The 24,545-nt window shown below is 36.0% G+C and overlaps 1 protein-coding gene across 1 annotated transcript in view; it reads right to left on the bottom strand.

Annotated features, from left to right (window-relative positions):
* Nucleotides 1-7,461: 7,461 nt before the first annotated feature.
* Nucleotides 7,462-24,545, bottom strand: part of AADAC (arylacetamide deacetylase) — a 56,962-nt gene continuing 39,878 nt past the window's right edge. Inside the window, exons 3-5 of the mRNA XM_053710044.1 lie at nucleotides 18,364-18,433; nucleotides 10,939-11,110; nucleotides 7,462-8,402 (exon numbers count right to left, since the gene is read on the bottom strand). Coding sequence (XP_053566019.1) covers nucleotides 7,794-8,402; nucleotides 10,939-11,110; nucleotides 18,364-18,433 — 851 coding nt within the window. The 3' untranslated portion in view covers nucleotides 7,462-7,793. The remainder of the gene's footprint in view (nucleotides 8,403-10,938; nucleotides 11,111-18,363; nucleotides 18,434-24,545) is intronic.

The following is a 24,545-nucleotide window of genomic DNA, read 5'->3' as shown; positions in this document are numbered from 1 at the left end:
GGACTGCAAATATTCAGTCTACTAGTGCCATTGAATTGCAGTTTCCTCCTGCCTGGCAGCCTGTGTGCCAGGCACAAACTAGCCAATTAGTGCCACCAATCCTAGTTGTTGTAAAAGTATTGTTAATCTTTAAAATTCCAAATTGATCGCTTGTGATTCATCAGTTTGCTCGTGCCATTGAATTACACTTTCCTCCTGCCTGCCAGCGTGTTTTCCAGGCCCAACTAGCCAATAAGTGGAACCAATCATAATTCTTGTAACAGTATATAAAAAAATAAAAATCATAATTTCTTGGACTGCAAATATTCAGTCTCCTAGTGCCATTGAATTGCATTTTACTCCTGCCTGGCAGCCTGTGTGCCAGGCCTACTTGAAAAATATTTACACCAATCATATTTGTTGTCACAGTATTCTTAATAATTAAAAATTAAAATTTTTGGTAAGTGTTGTTCAGAATCCTCAGTTTGCTCGTGCTATTGAATTGCACTTTCCTCCTGCCTTGCAGCCTGTGTGCCAGGCCCACCTAGCCAATTATTCCCAGCAATCATATTTTTTTTAACAGTATTGCAAAAATTGTCAATCATCACTGTTTTGACTGTCAGTATTCAGTCTCCTAGTGTCCTTGAATTGCATTTACCTCCTGCCTTGCAGCCTGTGTGCCAGGCCGTCTTGCCAACTATTGACACCAATCATAATTGTTGTCACAGTATTGTTACTAATTAAAATTAAAAGTTTTTTTATTCTTGTTCTTAATCCTCAGTTTGCTCGTGCCATTGAATTGCACTTTTCTCCTGCCTGGCAGCCTGTGTGCCAGGCCGACTTTCAAAATATTTACACCAATCATATATGTTGTCACAGTATTCTTAATAATTAAAAAATAAAATTATTGGTAATAGTTGTTCTCAATCTTCAGTTTGCTCGTGCCATTGAATTGCACTTTCCTCCTGCCTTGCAGCCTGTGTGCCAGGCCCACCTAGCCAATTATTCCCAGCAATCATATTTCTTTTAACAGTATTGCAAAAATTGTCAATCATCACTTTTTTGACTGTCAGTATTCAGTCTCCTAGTGTCCTTGAATTGCATTTACCTCCTGTCTTGCAGCCTGTGTGCCAGGCCGTCTTGCCAACTATTTACACCAATCATAATTGTTGTCACAGTATTGTTACTAATTAAAATGAAAAGTTACTAATTAAAATTAATCATGCAGGCCATATAGAGCTGCCTGCATTCAGTGTTGTATCATCTATTAAACTTATAAGAACAGAACTACCAAAATACAGCCTATGAAGGGCCTTATGAAGACTGAACAAAGGTTGTATTGTAGTATTTGGTTTGGCTAATCATGATGGCCATGTAGACCACCACCGAGAGGCCTGGAAGTAACAGGGATGACATGAAAGTGCTAAGAATAGTACTACTTGAAACAACCGAGTTAGCCATGGGTGTTAATCCAAGACCGCTTGGCTTTTTTTTGGGTTTGGGTGCGGCTAATCATGAAGGCCAGATAGACCTGCCACCATTCGGTGTTGTAACAGGTATTAAACTGCTAAGAACAGTACTACTGAACACAACCTAGTTAGTTACCATGGGTCCCAGAGCATATGTTTTGTTATTATATTTTGTAAGGGTAATCATGCAGGCCATATAGAACTCCACCAATAGGGTGAGTAACAGGTATTGAAATGCTAAGAACAGTACTACTTAACACAAAGTTAACATGGGTCCTAGAGCATATGTCTTATTATTATATTTTGTTAGGGTAATCATGCAAGCCATATAGACCTCCCCCGATAGGGTGAGTAACAGGTAGTAAAATGCTAAGAAGAGTACTACTTTACACAACCTAGTTACCATGGGTGCCAGACCGCATGTCTTGTTATTCTATTTTGTAAGGGTAATCATGCAGGCCATATAGACCTCCACCGATAGGGTGAGTAACAGGTATTAAAATGCTAAGAACAGTACTAATTAACACAAGCTAGTTACCATAAGTCCCACACCGCGTGTCTTGATGTTATACTTTGTCAGGGTAATCATTCAGGCCATATAGACCTCCTCCAAAAGGGTGTAACAGGTAGTAAAATGCTAAGAACAGTACAAATTAACACAACCTAGTTACCATGGGTCACAGACCCAGAGCAGATGTCTTTTTATATTTTGTATGGATAATCATGCAGGCCGTATAGACCTCCCACGATAGGGTGAGTAACAGGTATTAAAATGCTAAGAAGAGTAATACTTAACACAACCTAGTTACCATGGGTCCCAGACCGCATGTTTTGTTATTATACTTTGTAAGGGTAATCATGCAGGCCATATAGACCTCCCCTAACAGGTATTAAAATGCAAAGGAAATTACTACTTAAAACAAACTAGTTACCATGGGTCCCAGACCGCATGTTTTGTTATTATATTTTGTAAGGGTAATCATGCAGGCCATATAGACCGCCACCGATAGGGTGAGTAACAGCTATTAAAATGCTAAGGACATTACTACTTAACACAACATAGTTAACATGGGTCCAAGACCCAGAGCAGATATCTTATTATTATATTTTGTATGGGTAATCATCCAGGCCGTATAGACCTCCCCAAATAGGGGGAGTTACAGAGATTAGAGTGCTAAGAATGGTACTACTTAAAACACAACCTAGTTAACATGGGTCCCAGACCGCATGTCTTATTATTATATTTTTTCAGGGTAATCAGGCAGGCCATATAGACCTCCCCCGATAGGGGGGGTAACAGGGATTAAAGTGCTAAGAAAAGTACTAATTAACACAAGCTAGTTACCATGGGTCCAACACCGTGTGTCTTGTTGTTATACTTTGTCAGGGTAAACATGCAGGCCATATAGACTGCCCTTGATAGGGGGAGTAACAGGGATTACAGTTCTAAGAATAGTACTACACAACATAGTTAACATGGGTCCAAGACCCAGAGCAGATGTCTTATTATTATATTTTGTATGGGTAATCATCCAGGCCGTATAGACCTCCCCAAATAGGGGGAGTTACAGAGATTAGAGTGCTAAGAATGGTACTACTTAAAACACAACCTAGTTACCATGGGTCCCAGACCAGATGTTTTCTTATTATACTTTGTCAGGGTAATCATGCAGGCCATATAGAACTCCAACAAAAGGGTGGGTAAGAGGGATTCAAGTGATAAGAAAAGTTTTACTTAACACAACAAAATTACCATGGGTTCCAGAACGCGTGTCTTGTTATACTTTGTCAGGGTAATCATAACCGCCATATAGACCTCCACCAATAGGGGGAGTTACAGGGCTGAAAGTGCAAAGAATAGTACTACTTAACACAACCTAGTTGGGTCCAAGACCGCTTGTTTAATTATTAGACTTTATCATGGTAATTATATATCTAAAAAATCTATCTATTTTTCTTCTGTCGATTCTATCTAACTATCAATCTATGTATATCTATCTATCCTATCTATCTATCTATCTATCTATCTTCTGTCCTGACTGTTTGGAGACAGCCACTTGTGTTTCTGACAAATTTGAAGTAGGAGGACAGAACAATCATCTTCTTCCATCTCCCAGTTCAAAAAATGAAGGCCATATAGACCTCAACCGATTGGGGGAGTAACAGGTTGTAGTAAAATGTTAAGAATAGTACTACTTTACACACTACGGGTCACAGACCACATGTCTTATTGTTATACTCTGTCAGGGAAATTATATATATTTCAAATCCATTTATTTATATATCAAATCAATCGAACTAACAAACGTATCGATCAAATGTACATTGCATCTTTTGATCGATGTAATTCGTATCTATAAAATGTATATTACATATTTTGGTTGATGTCATTCGTATCTATAAAATGTATATTGCATCTTTGATTCGATAACATTCGTATCTATCAAATGTATATTGTATCTATTGATCAATGTAATGCGTATCTATCAAATGTATATTGCATCTATTGAGCTATGTACAGTGTATCGATCGTATGTATATTGCATCGATTGAGCTATGTAATCTATGTATCTATCTATCTATCTATCAAATCTACCTATCTCGTGGTTCCGCAAGTGGACTGTTTGCAGTTGATTGCGGTTCGTTACACTTGGAGTTTGCTCTGTCACTGTGATGCGGCCGTAACCCTTACACTACCTGATAGATACGACATCATTACTGATGTTTTAAAGCACGTTATTGCAAACAATTTGGGAATGTTAGGTGATTTAGGCCCTTTATGGGTTAAAAGCAGACTCTGCATAAACTATGTAATTTTACATGGGAGTTTTGCCAGGGATCCCCCTCCAGCATGCCACAGTCCAGGTGTTAGTAACCTTGAAACAACTTTTCCATCACTATTGTGGCCAGAAAAAGTCCTTGTAGATTTTAAAATTTGCCTGCCTATTGAATTCAACGGCGGTTCGCGGGTTCGCGAACAATACCGGAAGTTCGAGTCCGCCATTCGCGAACCGAAAATTTTAAGTTCGCGACATCACTAAATAGGAATAATTTTTATTATTTTGGATCATTTTGTTTGTTATTTTTTGTAATGTTAGGTTTTTTATTTTTGTAATGTTAGTTTTTTTTATTTTTAGTAATGTTAGGTTTTAGTGTAAGCTTAGGTTTTATTTTTATTTCACAGGTAAGTTTGTATTTATTTTTAAATAAGTAGTTAGTTAATAATTGTAACTTTAATTTAGGTCTATTTTAATTATGTTTCAGTTAGGGGTGTTAGTTTTTGAGGTTAATATAGTATAATTTAGGTTGTTGCGATGTGGGGGCCGGTGGTTTAGGGGTTAATAGGTTTATTTAGTGTTGGCGATGTGGGTGTATGGCGGTTTAGGGGTTAATTGGTTTAGTTAGTGTCGGCAATGTAGTGGGAATGCTGTTTATGGGTTAATAGATTTAGTTAGTGTCGGCGATGTCAGGGAACTGCGGTTTAGGGGTTAAAAGGTTTAAGTAGTGTCGCCGATGTTTGGGAACTGCGGTTAGGTGTTAAAAGGTTTATTTTGTGTTGGCGTTGTCTGGGAACTGCAGTTTAGGGGTTAATAGGTTTAGTTTGTGTCGGCGTTATCTGGGAACTGCGGTTTAGGGGTTAATAGGTTTAGTTTGTGTCAACGATGTCGGGGAACTGCGGTTTAGGGGTTAATAGGTTTAGTTAGTTTTGACGATGTTTAAGAATGGTGGTTTAGGGGTTAATAGGTTTAGTTAATTTAGGCGATGTCGGGAAACAGCGGTTTAGGGGTTAATAGGATTATTTAGTGATTTAGTTAGTGTCGGCGATGTCGGGGAACTGCGGTTTAGATTAGAACAATGAAACATTCCGAATATGAATAAAGAATGGACCTGAAAATTCAGAAACTGATTTATTAATTTTCGGAAATTTTCAGGATTTTAGTTATGGTATCGATTCGGAAATTCGGATGCATTAGAATTTCAGAATCAGCCAAAATTTGGCCGAAACGAAATGCACATGTCTTGTCTGTACCTTAATTAAAAAAAATAGAACTGTTGGGGATAAAGATTTGATTTGAGGCAGCAGACTCCCCAGTGCCTAGGGCAGCACAAAAAAATTAAATAATGCACCACTGTTTGGAGTGATTTCAAATTACAATACAGAGGATACATTTAAAAGTTTAATTTTGGTTAAATACATTTGTACTTCAAACAAAAAATAAAGAAATACTTTCTAACAAGTGAGGGTCAATAGAAAGTGTTAAAGATTCAGTAAAACTGACATTTTTATTTTACGTTTGCATATAATTCAAGAAATACAACAAGCAAATAAAGGGACCTCCTAGATACATTTTAAATGAAGTGCTATTTAAATACTGTTATAAATATTTATGAAATATACTTTCACTAGCCGTGTTACTGGTGGAGAATACAGTGCATGTTCTGCAGGTCATGTCCACAGTAAACATTCTAACATAAGCAGTGATAGCTCTTTGCTAGAAACAAAAAAAGAATATAAAATGTGTTTTTAAAATTCCACCAGAATGTCCCTTTCACACAAAGCAAAGGACGACTATGCAAATGGAAAAAAATAAATGGATAAATATATTAGAATGTTAAAATCTAAAATATGAAAAGTGATCAAAAGAGATGATGGGAAAAAAACAACTGATTTTTATATAATGTCCCTCTGTTTACACAAGGGAGTAACTGGTGTTTAGGATAATTAAGGAATATAGAAATGCAACACTCATTTTACATGGTCCTATCACACAGTTTTTCTCCCTAAACACATCACATCAGCAGGCACCAAGACAACATCACATGGTGTGGGGGCAGGGAAGGCTGCAGGTCAGCTGCTGGGGCTCCCTCTGAGTTCAGGAGTTTTTTAGGAGGTAAAGAAATCTGATCTAAAAACCTTTTGCTGACTGTCTGAGACATTCCCCCCTAGAGCTGAAAACAGCAGAGTCAGCCTCCGGCATACTTTGTTTTCATTCAGTTTGTCTGCTGTGGAGCAGATTATGGATGGCATATGTGGCATGTGATTTACAGTGTGTAGGGCTGATGACCTAAGGATGAATACTGTTATGGAAGGCTGAAAATAATATGTTATTCTTAGTTAATTAACCACAAGATTTATTAAATAAATTGTTATAGCCATGGTTATATTTTAGTTTGTTTAGCTTTCTGTCATTTGTTTTTCTTTATGAGAATTGGCATCCTTGTTATGTGGAATGGGCCATGTTTTAGTGATTGTTTTAATATGTGTGCTACCAGGGGTACAACTATATTGTGAAATATATTCCAATAGACGCCTCAACATGATGATACATGCACTTACTGCTATATTTCTATTTTTAATATAAAACCTGTATAACAATGTTTTGAATGTTTCTTTCATTAGAGGTAGGTACTGCAGTTTTAGATTAACTTTGCCCAGGTGGACATAGACTTGATCAACACAAAAAGTAAAAAAAAAAAACATCAACTATACAACAAAAATGCAAGTATTAAAAATAAAACTCTCTGTAATACTAATAATATAATTGATTAATTAGCCCATATATTTTTCAAGGCTCTTAAATAGCAAATTATTCTGTTCTGGACGACAAAAAAAAGATATATATATATTTTTTTTTTTACAACATTTATTTGCATGAAATCAATAGAAATACAATATTTACAATGTGTATATGCTTTTTAATAATATAGAAATAAAAAATAAAAAAGCTACAAACTGAAAATAGGACACCAATAAAGAATATGATAGATTATATATATATATATATATATATATATATATATATATATATATATATATATATATATATATATATATATACATATACATATAGAGTAAAGAGATACTTTGATTTAAAATACCATGAAAAATTAATTTATTATTTTTACAAAGATAAAATTAAATTAAGTAAAATCAAATAAAATGCTTAAAAAAATCAAACACACCTTAGATAGTACAGGAAACTCAGCATAATACATGCATGGGAACCCCAAATTATTTTACAAAATCTGTTTAATGTTTCTTACAAAAACAAACATAGTTGCTGTCATAAAAAAAACCATTAAAACTAATTTCACAGGATACATTTACAATATCCCTTTGTTGCTGCCAAAGCTACAAAATAAGAACACACAGTAATTTAATTGTTTAGCAAATATAAAATATAGGGTGTTCTAATCTTCACTAGAAAAAAAGTGTGAAAACCCATAAAGTAACTATTGCATTCTGGGAGGGTGGAATGAAGATTTCAAGGCATAGTTGTTGTATGATGTGTACTAAAGTATTTCAACTTTTGATTTAGAAATTCACAGGTTGACTTGCACATTTTATAAATTGTCATCAAGCCAAGCTAAGTATTTGTTTGTAATGTGATGTGCTAAAGAGAAATCAAAAGGCCAGGTATTTAGTAGCATAATACCATGGAATGTATTGTCATAATGAGCATGTTCAACTTGGACTCCAGCTTTTTTCAGTCTTGCAGCATACATGACACCATCATCTCGTAAGACATCATACATACATGTAATTATATAAGTTATTGGGAGACCTTTTAACTTTTCATCTTCTACTAAAAGGGGTGATGCTCTCACGTCTAAAAGTCCTGGGTATTTTTTAACAAAATTCGAATGACCTTGAGCAGGTACTGAGTAGACATGATTCTTTTTCAAATTTTCAGGCAGCAAAGTGCTCCAGTTTACAAATTTAAACACATCTGCTTCATCTGGTGATATGTGACTATTGGACATCATTGCTGTGTTTAAAGCTTTATCATTAGTGAAATATTCACTCCAGAAACGCACCATAAGCTCCCTGGAAAGTAGAGGCATGTTCCCGTTATCTTGATAAGATGGTGTGTTTAAATCAATGTTCTGTAAAACTGGGTAGATTAACCCTTGAATTTTGATTTTAACATTGACTTCAGAGTCTTGGAGCAACTGAAAGAAAATCAAATAAAGGCTTTAGTAAGCAATAAAAAACAGTGATTCTGGTTAAATGAACAATAATTCCAAATTGTGTAAAATAAATTAATGGGATAGTAAGCATTTTCATATAAAATGTTTAGCTATGTTTAATGAACTTTGCAATATACTTTTATTTGTAAAATGACTATGAGCTCTGGTCAAAGGTATCAGCATTTTTAATATAACTTGAAATTTTAGCTGTTTGTGCTCTGTACCACTGAGCAGGGTTTAGCTCCCTCTGAGATTAGAACTACCATGTATTGCTTAAAGGGACAGTGTATTGTAAACATGTTTCCTCTTTAAAGGGACAGTATACACTCATTTTCATATAACTGCATGCAATTGACACTATTATAAAGATTAAGATGCACAGATACTGATTTACAAATCCAGTATAAAACTGTTTAAAAACTTACTTAGAAGCTGTCAGTTTGGCTCTCAAAAACTGAGCTTCTTATTTTCCACCCTTCTTCCAAAATCTCCACCCCCCCATATCCCTAAAACTGTTGATAACTCCATCATTACTCCAACCTCACACGCTCAATGTCTTGGGGTCACACTTGACTCAGATCTTTCTTTCACTCCTCACATTCAGTCCTTGGCTAAAGCCTGCCTTAAAAACATCGCTAAAATCAGACATTTCCTTACACCAGACACAACTAAGATTTTAATCCACTCTCTCATCCTTTCCCACCTTGACTACTGCAACTCGATCCTCTCTGGTCTCCCAAGCTGTCGCCTAGCTACTTTACAATCCATAATGAATTCCTCTGCCAGGCTCATCTTCCTTACACATTGCTCTTCATTTGCCGCACCTCTCTGCCAATCCCTTCACTGGTTTCCTCTTGCCTCAAGGATTAAACACAAAATTCTCACTCTGACACACAAAGCCCTCAATTACATTGCTCCCCCCTACATCTCAGACCTTGTCTCTAGATACTCTCCCTCCCGACCCCTTCGCTCCGCTCATGATCTCCTACTCTCCTCCTCTCTTGTTACTTCCTCACATTCCCATTTACAAGATTTCTCCAGACTAGCTCCCATCTTATGGAACTCTCTGCCTTGCTCCACAAGACTCTCCCCTAATTTTAAAAGCTTCAAGTGCTCCCTGAAGACTCTAGTATTCAGGGATGCATAGAACCTACACTAACCTTCCTATCTCCACTGCTATCCCCTTAAACCCCATAGAATGTAAGCCTATTAGCCCAGCTGTTTGCAGTCCACCTTCATAAGAGCTGAGTACAACAGTGCAACTCTCGGCAGGACCCTCTACCCATTTGATCCCTGTAATTGTTTTTTATATACCACCTATGTTCATAGCGCTGCGGAACCTGTTAGCGTTCTACAAATACCTGATAAAAATAATAATTATGATAATACTAAGTTCCCTCCCTTACAGATACAACTGCAACCTCTGAGCATGGGTTGTTCCTCTCCTTGAAAATTAACCTGCCTAAACACAATTCCCAATCCATAATTAATTAAAAGCACATATAAACTATGGCATATCAAGTATATGCTTGTATTTTCGTCCTATGCAATAAAATATGAAGGGTATTCATAACTGGAGTTTAGAAATATAGCAATTGTGGATTTATAGCTCAACAATCTCACATGTATGGTACATTTAATTAGCTCATATACACAAAATAGGACGAATTAAAGGGACACTGAACCCATACTTTTTCTTTTGTGATTCAGATAGAGCATGCAATTTTAAGCAACTTTTTTAATTTACTCCTATTATCAATTTTTCTTCGTTCTCTTGCTATCTTTATTTGAAAAAGAAGGCATCTAGGGGTTTTTTTGGTTCAGCACTCTGGACAGCACTTTTTTTATTTGTGGATGAATTTATCCACCAATCAGCAAGAACAACCCAGGTTGTTCAACAAAAATGGGCCAGAATCTAAACTTACATTCTTGCATTTCAAATAAAGATACCAAGAGAATGAAGAAAATGTGATAATAGGAGTAAATTGGAAAGTTGCTTAAAATTTCATGCTCTATCTGAATCATGAAAGAAAAAAATTGGGCTCAATGTCCCTTTAAGCTTAATTATGGTTACAACTTTATATGACTGTTTCAGCTTTACAATATCATTGGCCATAAACAATGTCAAAAAAGTTAATTATATTGGCTATGGATACATCTTTTTAAGAAATGTTGTTTATACAATACATTTAATAATGTATATAAATTTATAAAACATAACATTGGGAGTGATATATTATGGATTGTTTACTAAACTCTCTTCTTTCTTTTATTTAAAGAATTCTGATTTGTTAAATGTACTCAAGGATGATTGGTCTATATTGCCGTCAATAATACTTAGTTTCACCTGATTGGATAAATCATATAGTGGATTCCTTATTTGTAAACAAGTTGGCTTCTTATCAAAATGCCACAGTCTTGAGAGGTCTATTAATATTATATCCAATAATGTAAATGAAAAGATCATGTGATTAATATCAAATAATTGAATATTAATTATAATAGCAGTTAGTCTTACCTGTTGTGTTACTGCAGCAGCTAGGTTCCCCCCTGCACTGTCTCCTGATATAGAAACTCGCTTTGGATCCACAGAATATTTTGCAAGAATTTCTTTATCTAGGAAATATTTAACTACATCATACACATCTTCAAATTGTGTTGGGAAGTGAACCTTAGGTGCCAATCGATAGCTTGAAAATGGATAAAGAAAGACTCATTATTTCATAAAATTCAGCTGTTTATTATTTGTAGTTATTAAAGTAATAACTGAAACAAATCTTTAAAATATTGTATACAATTGTAAATATTTTAAAAAAATTTATAACACATTAATTCCAAGTTTTCAGCTCCCATTAAAGTTAAGAGGAGCAAACAAAAGATAATTTGCTCTTAGCTTACATTGAGCTCATTGATAAAGCCTGTTGTATGTTGTTGGTAATAGTTTTGGGCTTTCTCTACTAGACATTTAGGGCCTCAATGACCTTAGAGTGATAGTAAAGTCAAATGTTCATGATTTAGATTGACCATGCAATTTTAAACATTTTAATGTATTTCTATTATCACATGTGCTTTGCAAATCTAGTTAGGCTGCTAGGTGCTTAAGAGTGTTCACGTGTCTTTAGCATTCTATGGCAGCAGTGTCTGCAACTATGTATAACATTGCTATAAATATTGTTGCAAACTGCTGCTAGGTGGCTAAAGACACACACTTCTGAGCTCACCTAGGATTTCTCTGTAACAAAAGAATACCAAAAACACTAAGCAAAATGAATTACAGAAGCAAACTGGTAAGTTGTTTAAAACGGTATGCTCCGTACAACCAATTTAAAGGAATAGAATGGTCACAAATAAAATGTGAATGGGTGACTTTCAGTTTTAAATAGAAGCATTTTGCAATATATGTCCATTACCAAACATGCATCTAATAAATGTTATTACTGTTTTTCAGCAGCATATGCACATATGCTGTGGGGGGGGGGGTCGAGTAATAACATTTACTAGGAGCACTTTTGCTAATGTAAGTAGATCTCACAAAATATCTATCTATCATATTATTGAATGGGGGAGGGGTTACACTTAAAGGGATAGTAAACATTTTGTAATTACACAACATTTCTGTTACTATAGAATAACATATCAGCCAAATCTTAAAATGTTTACAATAAATTGACATATATTTTACTGCAATTAACCAAACTCCACCCACCTGATAGGTGGGGATATAGCGCCAAAAGGGATAGTCCCACCTGTGGCTCTGACCGTCGGCTATCTAGCTAGCCCAAAGAAGTGAATTGGATGTATGTGAGAGTGATAGTACAGAGCGCCTCAAATCGGGCTGGGTGGAGGGAGAGCTTGTGAGAATTAAAATGTTCAAGCTGTTATTACAGTGGATAAAAGCTTTATAGAATAAAACTGGACAAATAAATAAATAACAATAGCAAATAAATGCACATATAGTTAAAAAATTGTGGATCCACAATGTACAGTGTACAAAATTACAGATGGATACAATATGTTCTTGAAATTGACCAATGTATACTCTTAATTGGGGTGCCTGGAGCTATGGGCCGTTAGGGCTGTGTCCTTTGGCCAATTGCAGTGGATACAATGTGGACATTTAGACCTGTAGACCAACTTCAATGGATGAAGTATAGGCTGACTATGGATATGGTGTAAAAATGATCTATACTGTTAAAACAATTGATACCGTGGCTACTTTAGTGTCAAATGTGTCATTGTGGTGTAAACTCAATATACAATGGTATTGATTGTGGCATCAAATAATGTTTGTGGCATCAAATAATGTTGGAATAATGTTTGGGATATTGATTGCGCAGTGTGGTAATAGTTTAGGGTCTGGCAATAATTGAGGATGCCTTTGACTCTTGTGGACAAGTGAATAAAAATGAGGAATTGTGCAAACAGGGACACTTGGCAATAATGTGACACAGTGAATATATACACACAGTGAATCTAAACCCTTGATAGGTTAGGAAAAAAAAATCTGATTGTGTCTCAAAAAGTCAAATATAAAAATGAAAAATTGCAAAAACAAAAAATAGTGAAAGCAATGCTTTTGTGCACAAAAAAATATAATAAAAATGTAATCCAATAGTCTGTTATGTAGGTTGAGGATAGAAATACAGTTTTGGTTAAAAAAAAATTGGATGGAAATGACCTTGTTTTAGATGGTGAGAATCCCTTTTCAGTCCTGATGGTGAGAACCACAATATATATTCCCAAGCTTCACCCAAGGAGCTGGTAAGCATATTTTCATTTTTTATAACTGTTTGAAACAAATGACACTAAGGAAATGTATCCCCATCAGGAGAATTAAACATTCACCTTTGGGTGAAGCTTGGGAATATATATTGTGGTCATTTGCATCCAATTTTTTTAACCAAAACTGTATTTCTATCCTCAACCTACAAAAGCATTGCTTTCACTATTTTTTGTTTTTGCAATTTTTCATTTTTATTTTTCATCCATTGTTACGGTCACATTTGTGACATTTTATATTGTATTTTACTGCACCATTAAACTATGGTATTTTAACTCTTTGCTGAGAGCCTGAGCTTGATTGAAATCTACCCTGGAGTGATTTGTTACACTGCCTTGGTCAGTGAACTGGGACACTGTGAACTCCCAGTTTGCCTCTATAAGCACAACAGAGTGCTGCTTTACTTGTGAGTATAAAATCTGTATTCACCTATTTTTACATTTGTCCAAACTATATCACACGAGGAGGCGCCCTTTTCTTTGTGATTTTCTTTGCACAGAGAGAGTATTTACCCCGACTGGTTTTGTGACAAGGAGCTGACTTCTGGATCTAAGGGAGAATCTTATATATGTGCTACCCAGGAGGACTAATTAACCTCTGAAGTGCCCTCCTAATCTTGGGACTGCCTGAGCATCAATATCATATACAGATAAGAACTTATTAGAGACTTAATACTATTTATTTATTATATATTGTTTTAAGCTGCATTTTCTGTTTATATTGATCACATCACATTTGATGAGAGTCCATGTCTCATTTTTTCTGTAATTGTCATTATTATTTTGTCTTTATACATTATTATCTGATCATTTTATATTATTTTTAAGTTTTTATTGTTTTTACTATACTTCAGTATTATCCTACAGATTGTTTTATATATTTCTTCTAGCGCCCCCTAGAGTTACGCTTGCATAGTGTAACAGGTATTCCAGTTTTTATTCTATAAAGCTTTTATCCACTGTAATAACAGCTTGAACATTTTAATTCTCACGAGCTCTCCCTCCACCCAGCCTGATTTGAGGCGCTCTGTACTATCACACTCACATACATCAAACTCCACCCACCATTTGCCTTATTTGGAGGAGCCAATCAGGGCCTTGGTCCATAGACAACTAGGCTAGCGACTGTCATAAAATTAGAATTAAAATTAGTTGTTATCTGATACAGCCTGTTAGGGACATATATGTAGCAGAGTTAGCCTTGAGAAGTTATTATACATTTCAAATTCTGAGCATTGGAAATTGCTCAGTATTCAAAGCTAAAATACATGTAAAGGGGCAAAATAAATAATTTAATTGTATTGCAAAGTTGTTTTATAATACATACATAAACATTTTATTCACAAATCTAAAGGTGTTACTCCTTTAACATCTGACAAAACATTTGTGCACCTAATATCAAAAGTTAGCTCACAGCCTGGTTCACTTAAAACACTTGTACTAAATAGCACTAGTAAAGCATGAGTGTAGTAAATAATAACAACATTCTATGAATCCCATGAAAGAGTGTGCACTGTTCTAACAACAGATTAATAAAACTATTTTGTGCACCTGTAAAACAGAATACATCTACAGCAAAATTGAAACTGAAAGCACTTTTCACAAGGGTTAATAATTTGAAGCTTAGTTTTTGTATCAGAAATGTAAGCTCAGCCATAGATTTTTTTCTGTCATGATTAAGATAGATCTCTCCAATATACTTCCATTATTAAAATGTGCACATTCTTTATATATGCACACTTTGTGAAGCTCCAGCTCATACATACTAAACATGTGCAAAATGCACAGCATATACATATATGCATTTTGTTATTGGCTGATGACTGTCACATAGTACAGGAGAGGGAAATTTGGATTAAAGAGGAAAAAAAAATAGTCCAAAATAAACTTTCATGGTTTAGATAGGACATGTCATTTTAAACAACTTTCCAATTTACTTTTATCACACATTTTGCTTGGTTCTCTTGGTATTCTAAGTTGAAAGCAGGTTAATATGCCAATTTCTGCCTCTTATCTGAATGCATTTTGACAGTTTTGTTACCACTAGAGGGTGTGAGTTCATGTTTGTCATATAGATAACACTATGCTGATGCACATGGAGTTAATAGGAATCAGCACTGATTGGCTAAAATGCAAGTCTGTCAAAAGAACTGAAAGAAGGGGGCAGGTTGCAGCGGATTAAATACAAGGTAATCACAGAGGTAACACATATATTAATATAATTGTGTTGGTTATGCAAAACTGGAGAATGGAAAATAAAAGCATTATCTTTCTTTTATAAAAATAAAAATTATGGTGTAGGCTGTCCCTTTAACTTAGAAATTTGACAGAGAATATTCTACTGCTCATTTTAAATTAAAAATATGTGCTATTACATATATTTTTTTTTAATTTGACAGTTATTAAATTCTACTGTATTTAGTTGTCCTTTTATATATATTTTCCTAGTAGAAGGATGAAGTAGAGGAGAAATATAAATTTGGAGCCAACAAGAGAGACAAATCCGAGCGTTTAACAATCAATTCAAACACTCAATAAAAATAAAGTTGAGTTTAAGTGATCAATTATTAAAAAAGTGTGCTAAACTCACCCTGACTGCAGGCCCGGACTGGCCATAGGGCATACCGGGCATATGCCCGGTGGGCCGCCCTGAGTGCTGGGCCGCCCTGAGTGCTGTGCCTGTGACTAGCTTCTGTCTTAGCTTTGTTTGCCCCAAAATTTTATTGTGACTCTGTGCGTGTGCAACATAATATACAGTGCGGCGTGCCAGTGCCGCAGCTGCTCACTGTCTGAGACTGACTCTGAGTACTCTACTGAGCTCAGCCCTAACACACAGACACGGCCGCACTAGTGTAATGTTGCCTGCCGATGCTGGGGGCCCAAATCTGACTGCGCTGCGGCCGCACGCTGACTACCGGTCTTTCTGTCTGAGGTCATGAGTCTGACAGTGTGAGGTGGAGCTGCTGCACTCTGCAGTGTTAATGGCGCGAAACACTTTACAGCTGCGCAGGCCAGGCAGCACAGCCGCAGCTAGGTCTTGTCTCTCCATCCTTGGCAATGGCATGTTGCGGTCAGACATTTGCTGTAGTGGCGTAATGGCATTCCTCCTGATGTTCCTGGCTCCGTCCTGATGTTTATGGGGAAGGGGATAGGAGTACCAGCATATGCCATACCTGTATGTAGCCCTAGTAGAAAAGTCTGATAAGAAGCTGACATCGATCTGCGATCTCATGTATGTACTGTTACAGTTTAATGTGCATCTCAACAACTTTTTAATGTGCATCTCAACGACTTTATGTTTTTGTCTACTAGAAGTAATCCTGTACTTGAGAGGTTGTACTTTATTTGGAGTGTACGGCCCGGGTAGTTGGGAGCAGCACTGTGTGCTATGACCTGTTTGTCTTAGGTGCTGTTATAGTTAAACTTATGGGATAAACTAGGGGTGGTGATAGTAAGGGATTTATATGCTGTGGCAGCCAGGTCACAATTAGTATTTTGTCATGGGGAGGTATGGGGTACAGGGTGTTAGAATAGATCAGTTAAATAAATGTGGTGACTATGGGATAAGAGGCTAAGGCAATTGGAGGATCAAGGGGTTAAAGGCAGGTGTAATAAGGGGAGGTTGTATTTTGGTTTACTTGAGTGGTGTAGGGGTTAATTTCAGTTCATGGGCTCTGATGTTTGGTTAATGTGTTAGTGCTATTTACTGCTATTATCAATTTTACTTTGTTCCTTTGGTATAATTTTTTTTGAAAAGCAGGTAGGAAGGTCAAACAGGATAATTCTAATTATTTATTAATTTATTTATTTTTACATCTATTCATGCACCATTTTGTAACTGTAACTGAAATTAATATAATTTTTATTACTATATAAGTATCACTATAAATATAAATTTAAATATTTCCTCTCACAAGTATCTTCACAGAATGTAATCTATATGGCACACATGAACTAACACCCTCTAGCTGTGAACAACTGTCAAATGCATTCAGATAAGAGGTGGCCTTCAAGGTCTTAGAAATTAGCATATGAGCCTATCCAGGTTTAATTTTCAACTAAGAATACTAAGAGAACAAAGCAAATTTGATGATAAATGTAAATTGTAAAATTACATGCCCTATCCGAATCATGAAAGTTTAATTTTTACTAGACTGTTCCTTTAAATAAGAAATGGTGAGTGGGGGGGGGGGGGGGGGGGAGTGGGCCTCTTTGCCCTAAAATGCCCGGGCCTCTTTTTGGTCCCAGTCCGGCCCTGCCTGACTGTGACAGCACTCTTCTACCATTGAGGTGATATTTGCGCCTCTAAACCAATAGCCGTGCTAGCATACAAAACACTGTCAGCTGACACGCACAGCTATTGGTTTAGAGGCGCAAACGTCACCCCATTGAAGGAGAGCGCTGTCCCGTGGGCAGCCAGAAATGCTGAGTTTAGACACAGTCAGAGTGAGTTTAGCATCCTTTTTTTTTTATAATTAATCACTTAAAGGGACAGTCTACACCAGAATTTTTATTGTTTTAAAAGATAGATAATCCCTTTATTACCCATTTGCCAGTTTTGCATAACCAACACAGTTATAATATACTTTTAACCTCTGTGATTATCTTGTATCTAAGCCTCTGCAAACTGCCCCTTTTTTCAGTTATTTTGACAGACTTACAGTCTAGCCAATCAGTGCCTGCTCCCAGATAACTTCACGTGCACGGGCACAGTGTTATCTATATGAAATACGTGAACTAACACCCTCTAGTGGTGAAAAACTGTTAAAATGCAATCTGAAAGAGGTGGGCTTCAAGGTCTAAGAAATTAGCATATGAACCTCCTAGGTTAAGCTTTCATCTAAGAATGCCAAGAGAACAAAGCAAAATTGGTGATAAAAGTAAATTGGAAAATTGTTTAAAATTACATGCTCTATCTGAATCATGAAAGTTTATTTTGGCCTAGACTGTCCCTTTAAACTCAGCTATATTTTTAGTGATGTTAAATCCTAGCGTTTGTTAAACGCTCAAATTTACCATCACTTTAATATGAACTTTAATTCTAACCGTTAAGATAAATAAAATACATCAGTTTTTAAAGCACAGTCCTTAAATGGCTACAGGCTATTACCAAAAACATGTCAAGGACATCAGTGTTATCATTTGCCTAACAAACATCTCTTACTCTATTGATACAACCACTCCATTAAGCTTTTGCGCTGTCATTCTTGCCAAGAGATCATAGGGCTTCATGGCTGCAAGAGAATAATTAAACAGGTTTTTAATTGTTGAAATAATTTAGCTCAAATCAGTACAATTACATACATTGTAGAGAAAACAATATATCTAGGGCTTTGTGATCTTGGTAACATAGAACAATATGACAATTTTAGAAATTCAGCATAAAGCCCTGCTTAAAGGGACAGGTAGCCCCACATTTTTATTTAATGATTTGGATACAACATACAATTTTAAACAACTTTCCAATTTACTTTTAATATCAAATTTGCTTCATTCTCTTGTTATCCTTTGCTAATGGAACAGCATGTATGTATGGGGTACTTGTAAAGCGTGGCTAATCACTTTTAAGGGTCTCAAGGCGCTGCTCATTTTATCGACCTCGGAAGGATGAAAGGCTGAGTGGACCCTATTGGGGATCGAACTTGCAACCCTTGGGTTGCTACAGAGCTCAGCCACAGTGCCTTAGCATGCTTGATGTTTTAGCATATGTAGATACTTTAGCCTTTTTGGCTCTCCCTCCTACCTTCATATCTATTCTCTTTGGGAATTTGTTGATGATTGGTGGCTGCACATATAAGCCTCTTGTTGTTATTGGCTCACCAGATGTGTTCAGTTAACTAATAGTGCCTTGCTGCTCCTTCAACAAATGATACAAAGAGAATGAAACATATTTGATAATAGAAGAAATCGGAAAGTTGTTTAGAATTGTATGCTCTGTCAGAATCATGAAAGAAAACATTTGGGATTCATGTCCCTTACACAACTATATATGTTAATGACACTAATGCTCAATAGCAAAATACTAGAAATGATAGGTGAAAAAAGCTTTAATGATTAGCCTTAGCAACAAAGGCCTTCAGCCGCTACCTTACATCCATGAATATAATCCAGTGACTTGGGTAATGCCGCCTCTTACTGATCATATTTAAAAAAAGATATATATATATATAAAGCATCAATGAGAGCAAGTTAAAGACTGTAAAATAGATTGAGTTTCATTTAAAATAAGCAAAAACAAGGCATTCATATTTTATATGACACCCTTATTAAAGGGATAGGGAAGTCCTAATTAAACTTGCATGATTCAGATAGAACATGTCAAACTAAGACACTTTTTAAATTCGCTTCTATTTTCAAATGTGCATCTTTCTCTTGATATCCCTTGTTGAAAATGAATATACACATATCCTGCACAAGTGGGAGCTAGCTGCATTTGTCTCTTGGCTAGCTAGATGAGTTCAGCTAGCTGCCAGTAGTGCAATGTATTTATAACAAAAAATACATATAATAGGGTACCCTATACACAAATCAAAAGGAATAAAGGCAATAGTTTAGGAGTAAGTTAGTCCTCAAGATACGTGTCCTTAAATTGGTGAGTAAATGTTATAACCAGTAATAACTGTGGCTATAAATGTGTCCAAAAAATAAGTGTCCAAAAGATGCAATGGATATGGGTGTTCTCTGTAAGTATCCAAAAATGTCCATTGTGTCCAAAATGAATCCTAATTACGTGATAGTGATCCCAGAAAAATAAAATAAAAATATACAAAAATAGTGAACCAAAAATTAATGAACCAAAAATTGATGAACCAAGATTCCAATAAAGTTGATACCTGTAAAAACAAAAGCACTATGTGAATTTTGTTTTTACAGGTGTCAACTTTTTTGGACACATTTATAGCAACAGTTATTACTGGTTATAACATTTACTCACCAATTTAAGGACACATCATGAGGACTAACTTAGTCCTAAACTATTGCTTTTATTCCTTTTGATTTGTGTATAGGGTACCCTATTATATGTAATTATTTTTGTAATAAATGCATTTTTTTTAACTATATATTTCTAACCTTGATATTTTAGTATATGTAGATACTTTAGCCTTTTTGGCGCTCCCTCCTACCTTCATATCTATTCTTTTATAGGGATCTCATTTTGGGAGCTTGTATCTTTTTATGTTGGCGCTGTATATAATTTAATTTTATTGTAGCAACAAGCTCCCAGTAGTGCATTGGCACTCCTAAGCCTACATAGGTATGATTTTCAAAAAATGATACAAAGAGAACAAAGCAAATTAGATCATAGGACCACATTAGAAAGTTGTTTAAAATATGTTCTTTCTGAATCATGAAAGAAAGAAAAAAAACATAATTTATGTAAGAACTTACCTGATAAATTCATTTCTTTCATATTAGCAAGAGTCCATGAGCTAGTGACGTATGGGATATACATTCCTACCAGGAGGGGCAAAGTTTCCCAAACCTCAAAATGCCTATAAATACACCCCTCACCACACCCACAAATCAGTTTAACGTATAGCCAAGAAGTGGGGTGATAAGAAAAAAGTGCGAAAGCATAAAAAATAAGGAATTGGAAGAATTGTGCTTTATACAAAAAAATCATAACCACCACAAAAAAGGGTGGGCCTCGTGAACTCTTGCTAATATGAAAGAAATGAATTTATCAGGTAAGTTATTACATAAATTATGTTTTCTTTCATGTGATTAGCAAGAGTCCATGAGCTAGTGACGTATGGGATAATGACTACCCAAGATGTGGATCTTCCACGCAAGAGTCACTAGAGAGGGATAAAATAAAGACAGCCAATTCCGCTGAAAAAAATCCACACCCAAAATAAAGTTTAAATCTTATAATGAAAAAAACTGAAATTATAAGCAGAAGAATCAAACTGAAACAGCTGCCTGAAGTACTTTTCTACCAAAAACTGCTTCAGAAGAAGAAAACACATCAAAATGGTAGAATTTAGTAAAAGTATGCAAAGAAGACGCTGCTTTGCAAATCTGATCAACTGAAGCTTCATTCCTATATGCCCAGGAAGTAGAAACTGACCTAGTAGAATTAGCTGTAATCCTTTGAGGTGGAGTTTTACCCGACTCGACATAGGCATGATGAAACAAAGATTTTAACCAAGATGCCAAAGAAATGGCAGAAGCCTTCTGACCTTTCCTAGAACCGGAAAAGATAACAAATAGACTAGAAGTCTTTCGGAAATCCTTAGAAGCTTCAACATAATATTTCAAAGCTCTAACTACATCCAAAGAATGCAACGACTTTTCCTTAGAATTCTTAGGATTAGGACACAATGAAAGAACCACAATTTCTCTACTAATGTTGTTAGAATTCACAACCTTAGGTAAAAATTTAAAAGAAGTTCGCAACACCGCCTTATCCTGATGAAGAATCAGAAAAGGAGACTCACAAGAAAGAGCAGATAATTCAGAAACTCTTCTAGCAGAAGAGATGGCCAAAAGAAACAAAACTTTCCAAGAAAGTAATTTAATGTCCAGAGAATGCATAGGTTCAAATGGAGGAGCTTGAAGAGCCCCCAGAACCAAATTCAAACTCCAAGGAGGAGAAATTGACTTAATAACAGGTTTTATACGAGCCAAAGCTTGTACAAAACAATAAATATCAGGAAGACTAGCAATCTTTCTGTGAAAAAGAACAGAAAGAGCAGAGATTTGACCTTTCAAGGAACTTGTAGACAAACCTTATCCAAACCATTCTGAAGAAACTGTAAAATTCTAGGAATTCTAAAAGAATGCCAAGAAAAATGATGAGAAAAACACCAAGAAATGTAAATCTTCCAGACTCGATAATATATCTTCCTTGATACAGTTTTATGAGCCTGTAACATAGTATTAATCACAGAGTCAGAGAAACCTCTATGACTGAGAATCAAGCGTTCAATCTCCATACCTTCAAATTTAAGGATTTGAGAACCTGATGGAAAAAAGGACCTTGCGAAAGAAGGTCTGGTCTTAACGGAAGAGTCCACAGTTGGCAAGTGGCCATCCGGACAAGATCCGCATACCAAAACCTGAGAGGTCATGCTGGAGCCACCAGCAGAATAAACGAACGTTCCTTTAGAATCTTGGAAAAAGAACTATAGGCGGAAAGATATAAGCAGGATGATACTTCCAAGGAAGTGACAATGCATCCACTGCTTCCGCCTGAGGATCCCTGAATCTGGACAGATACCTGGGAAGCTTCTTGTTTAGATGAGAAGCCATCAGATCTATATCTGGAAGTCCCCATATTTGAACAATCTGAAGAAATACCTCTGGGTGAAGAAACCATTCGCCCGGATGTAGCATTTGGCGACTGAGATAATCCGCTTCCCAATTGTCTATACCTGGGATATGAACCGCAGAAATTAGACAGGAGCTGGATTCTGCCCATACAAGTATTCGAGAGACTTCTTTCATAGCCAGAGGACTGTGAGTTCCTCCTTTATGATTGACATATGCCACGGTTGTGACATCGTCCGTCTAGAAACAAATGAACGAATCTCTCTTTAGAAGAGGCCACGTCTGAAGAGCTCTGAAAATTGCACGGAGTTCCAAAAATGTTGATTGGTAATCTCGCCTCCTGAGATTCCCAAACCCCTTGTGCTGTCAGAAACCCCCATACAGCTCCCCAACCTGTCAGACTTGCATCTGTTGAGATCACAGTCTAGGTTGGAAGAACAAAAGAAGCCCCCTGAACTAAACGATGGTGGTCTGTCCACCACGTCAGAGAATGTCGAACAATCGGTTTTAAAGATATTAATTGAGATATCTTTGTATAATCCCTGCACCACTGGTTCAGCATACAGAGCTGAAGAGGTTGCATGTGAAAACGAGCAAAGGGGATCGCGTCCAATGCAGCAATCATAAGACCTAGAATTTCCATGCATAAGGCTACCGAAGGGAAAGATTGAGACTGAAGATTTCGATAAGCTGAAACCAATTTCAGACGCCTCTTGTCCGTCAGAGACAGAATCAAGAACACTGAATCTATCAGGAAACCTAAAAAGGTTACCCTTGTCTGAGGAATCAAACGAACTTTTTGGTAAATTGATCCTCCAACCATGTTCTTGAAGAAACAACACTTATAAAAGACTGGAAAGGTTCTTTCTAGGGAAAATGAGCAAAGGGAATTGAATCCAATGCTGTGGCCATAAGACCTAAAACTTCTATGCATATAGCAACTGAAGGAAATAATAGAGACTAAAGGTACCGATAGACGGAACCCAATAACATTATCCCTTGTCTGATAGAGACAAGGACAGTGACACAAACTATCTGGAAACCTAAAAAAGGTGACCCTTGTGTGGGGAATCAAGAGCTTTTGAAAAGAAGATCCTCTAACTATGTCCTGAAGAGTAAGTGAATCATATGAGATTCCGCATCCTCAGAAAATAATCTGAATGAAAACAGAAAAATGAAAATATGCATTTATTGTATCTAATGAAAACAAATAATGCTATCAATGACCATAAAAAGGCAAAATAGTTTGAATAAAACTCCAAAACCCGGTTCCTCAAAAGGAACTGGAAGAAATACCCCAGAAGATTCCAGGTCTGAGCAGCGCTTGAACCCCATGGGTGCCCAGCCATGCTTCAACAGTACCCAAAATATATAGGACAGAAACACAGTTAAAGAAAGTGTTAGCCATACTGGAATAAAATCAAAGAAATTTGGACAAAATAAATTTCAAAGAAGCCTTAACCTGCCCCTTACCAGCCAAGCTGGAATACGGCACATACATCGCAAAATTAGGGAGCTGATTTCAAACTCCAATTATAGACATGTTACTTGGGAAAGAACTCAGGAATTCGTTCCTTAATAAGAACAACCAAACCAGTATAAGCTTAAAGTTTTAGTCTTAGAACTCAACCTTGAAGCCCAGAGTAACAAATAATTGATTATCTTAAAACGAAAGAAATATGGATTTTTTTTTTATTTTTTTATTAAAAATCACAAAATTCTTCTAGCTAAAAAAGCTAAAGACATAGATTAACCCTCATTTGCGAAAATATTCAATAAAATGAAGACACAAATGAAATTATTAGCATGATAGTCCAGTTTAAAGGACCAGCCAATACAGTGGACTTGCATAATCAATAAATGCAAAACAACAAGACAAATGCAACAGCACCTAGTCTAGTAAATGTTGTCCCTTAACAATGCTAAAATAAATCATAATCTGATACTTGATCTTAAAGTAAACAGAGAAAATAAAGCAATTGCAATATCCAAATAAATCACAGGACCAAGAAAAGTACCTGAAACTAAATAATTTTCCATAAATAAGATACAACTATCTAAAGGAAAATAAAT

This window comes from Bombina bombina, chromosome 4 (assembly GCF_027579735.1).
Source record: "Bombina bombina isolate aBomBom1 chromosome 4, aBomBom1.pri, whole genome shotgun sequence".
NCBI lineage: Eukaryota > Metazoa > Chordata > Amphibia > Anura > Bombinatoridae > Bombina > Bombina bombina.
Note: the sequence above shows the minus strand (reverse complement) of the source record. Positions and strands in the feature narration are given on the sequence as shown.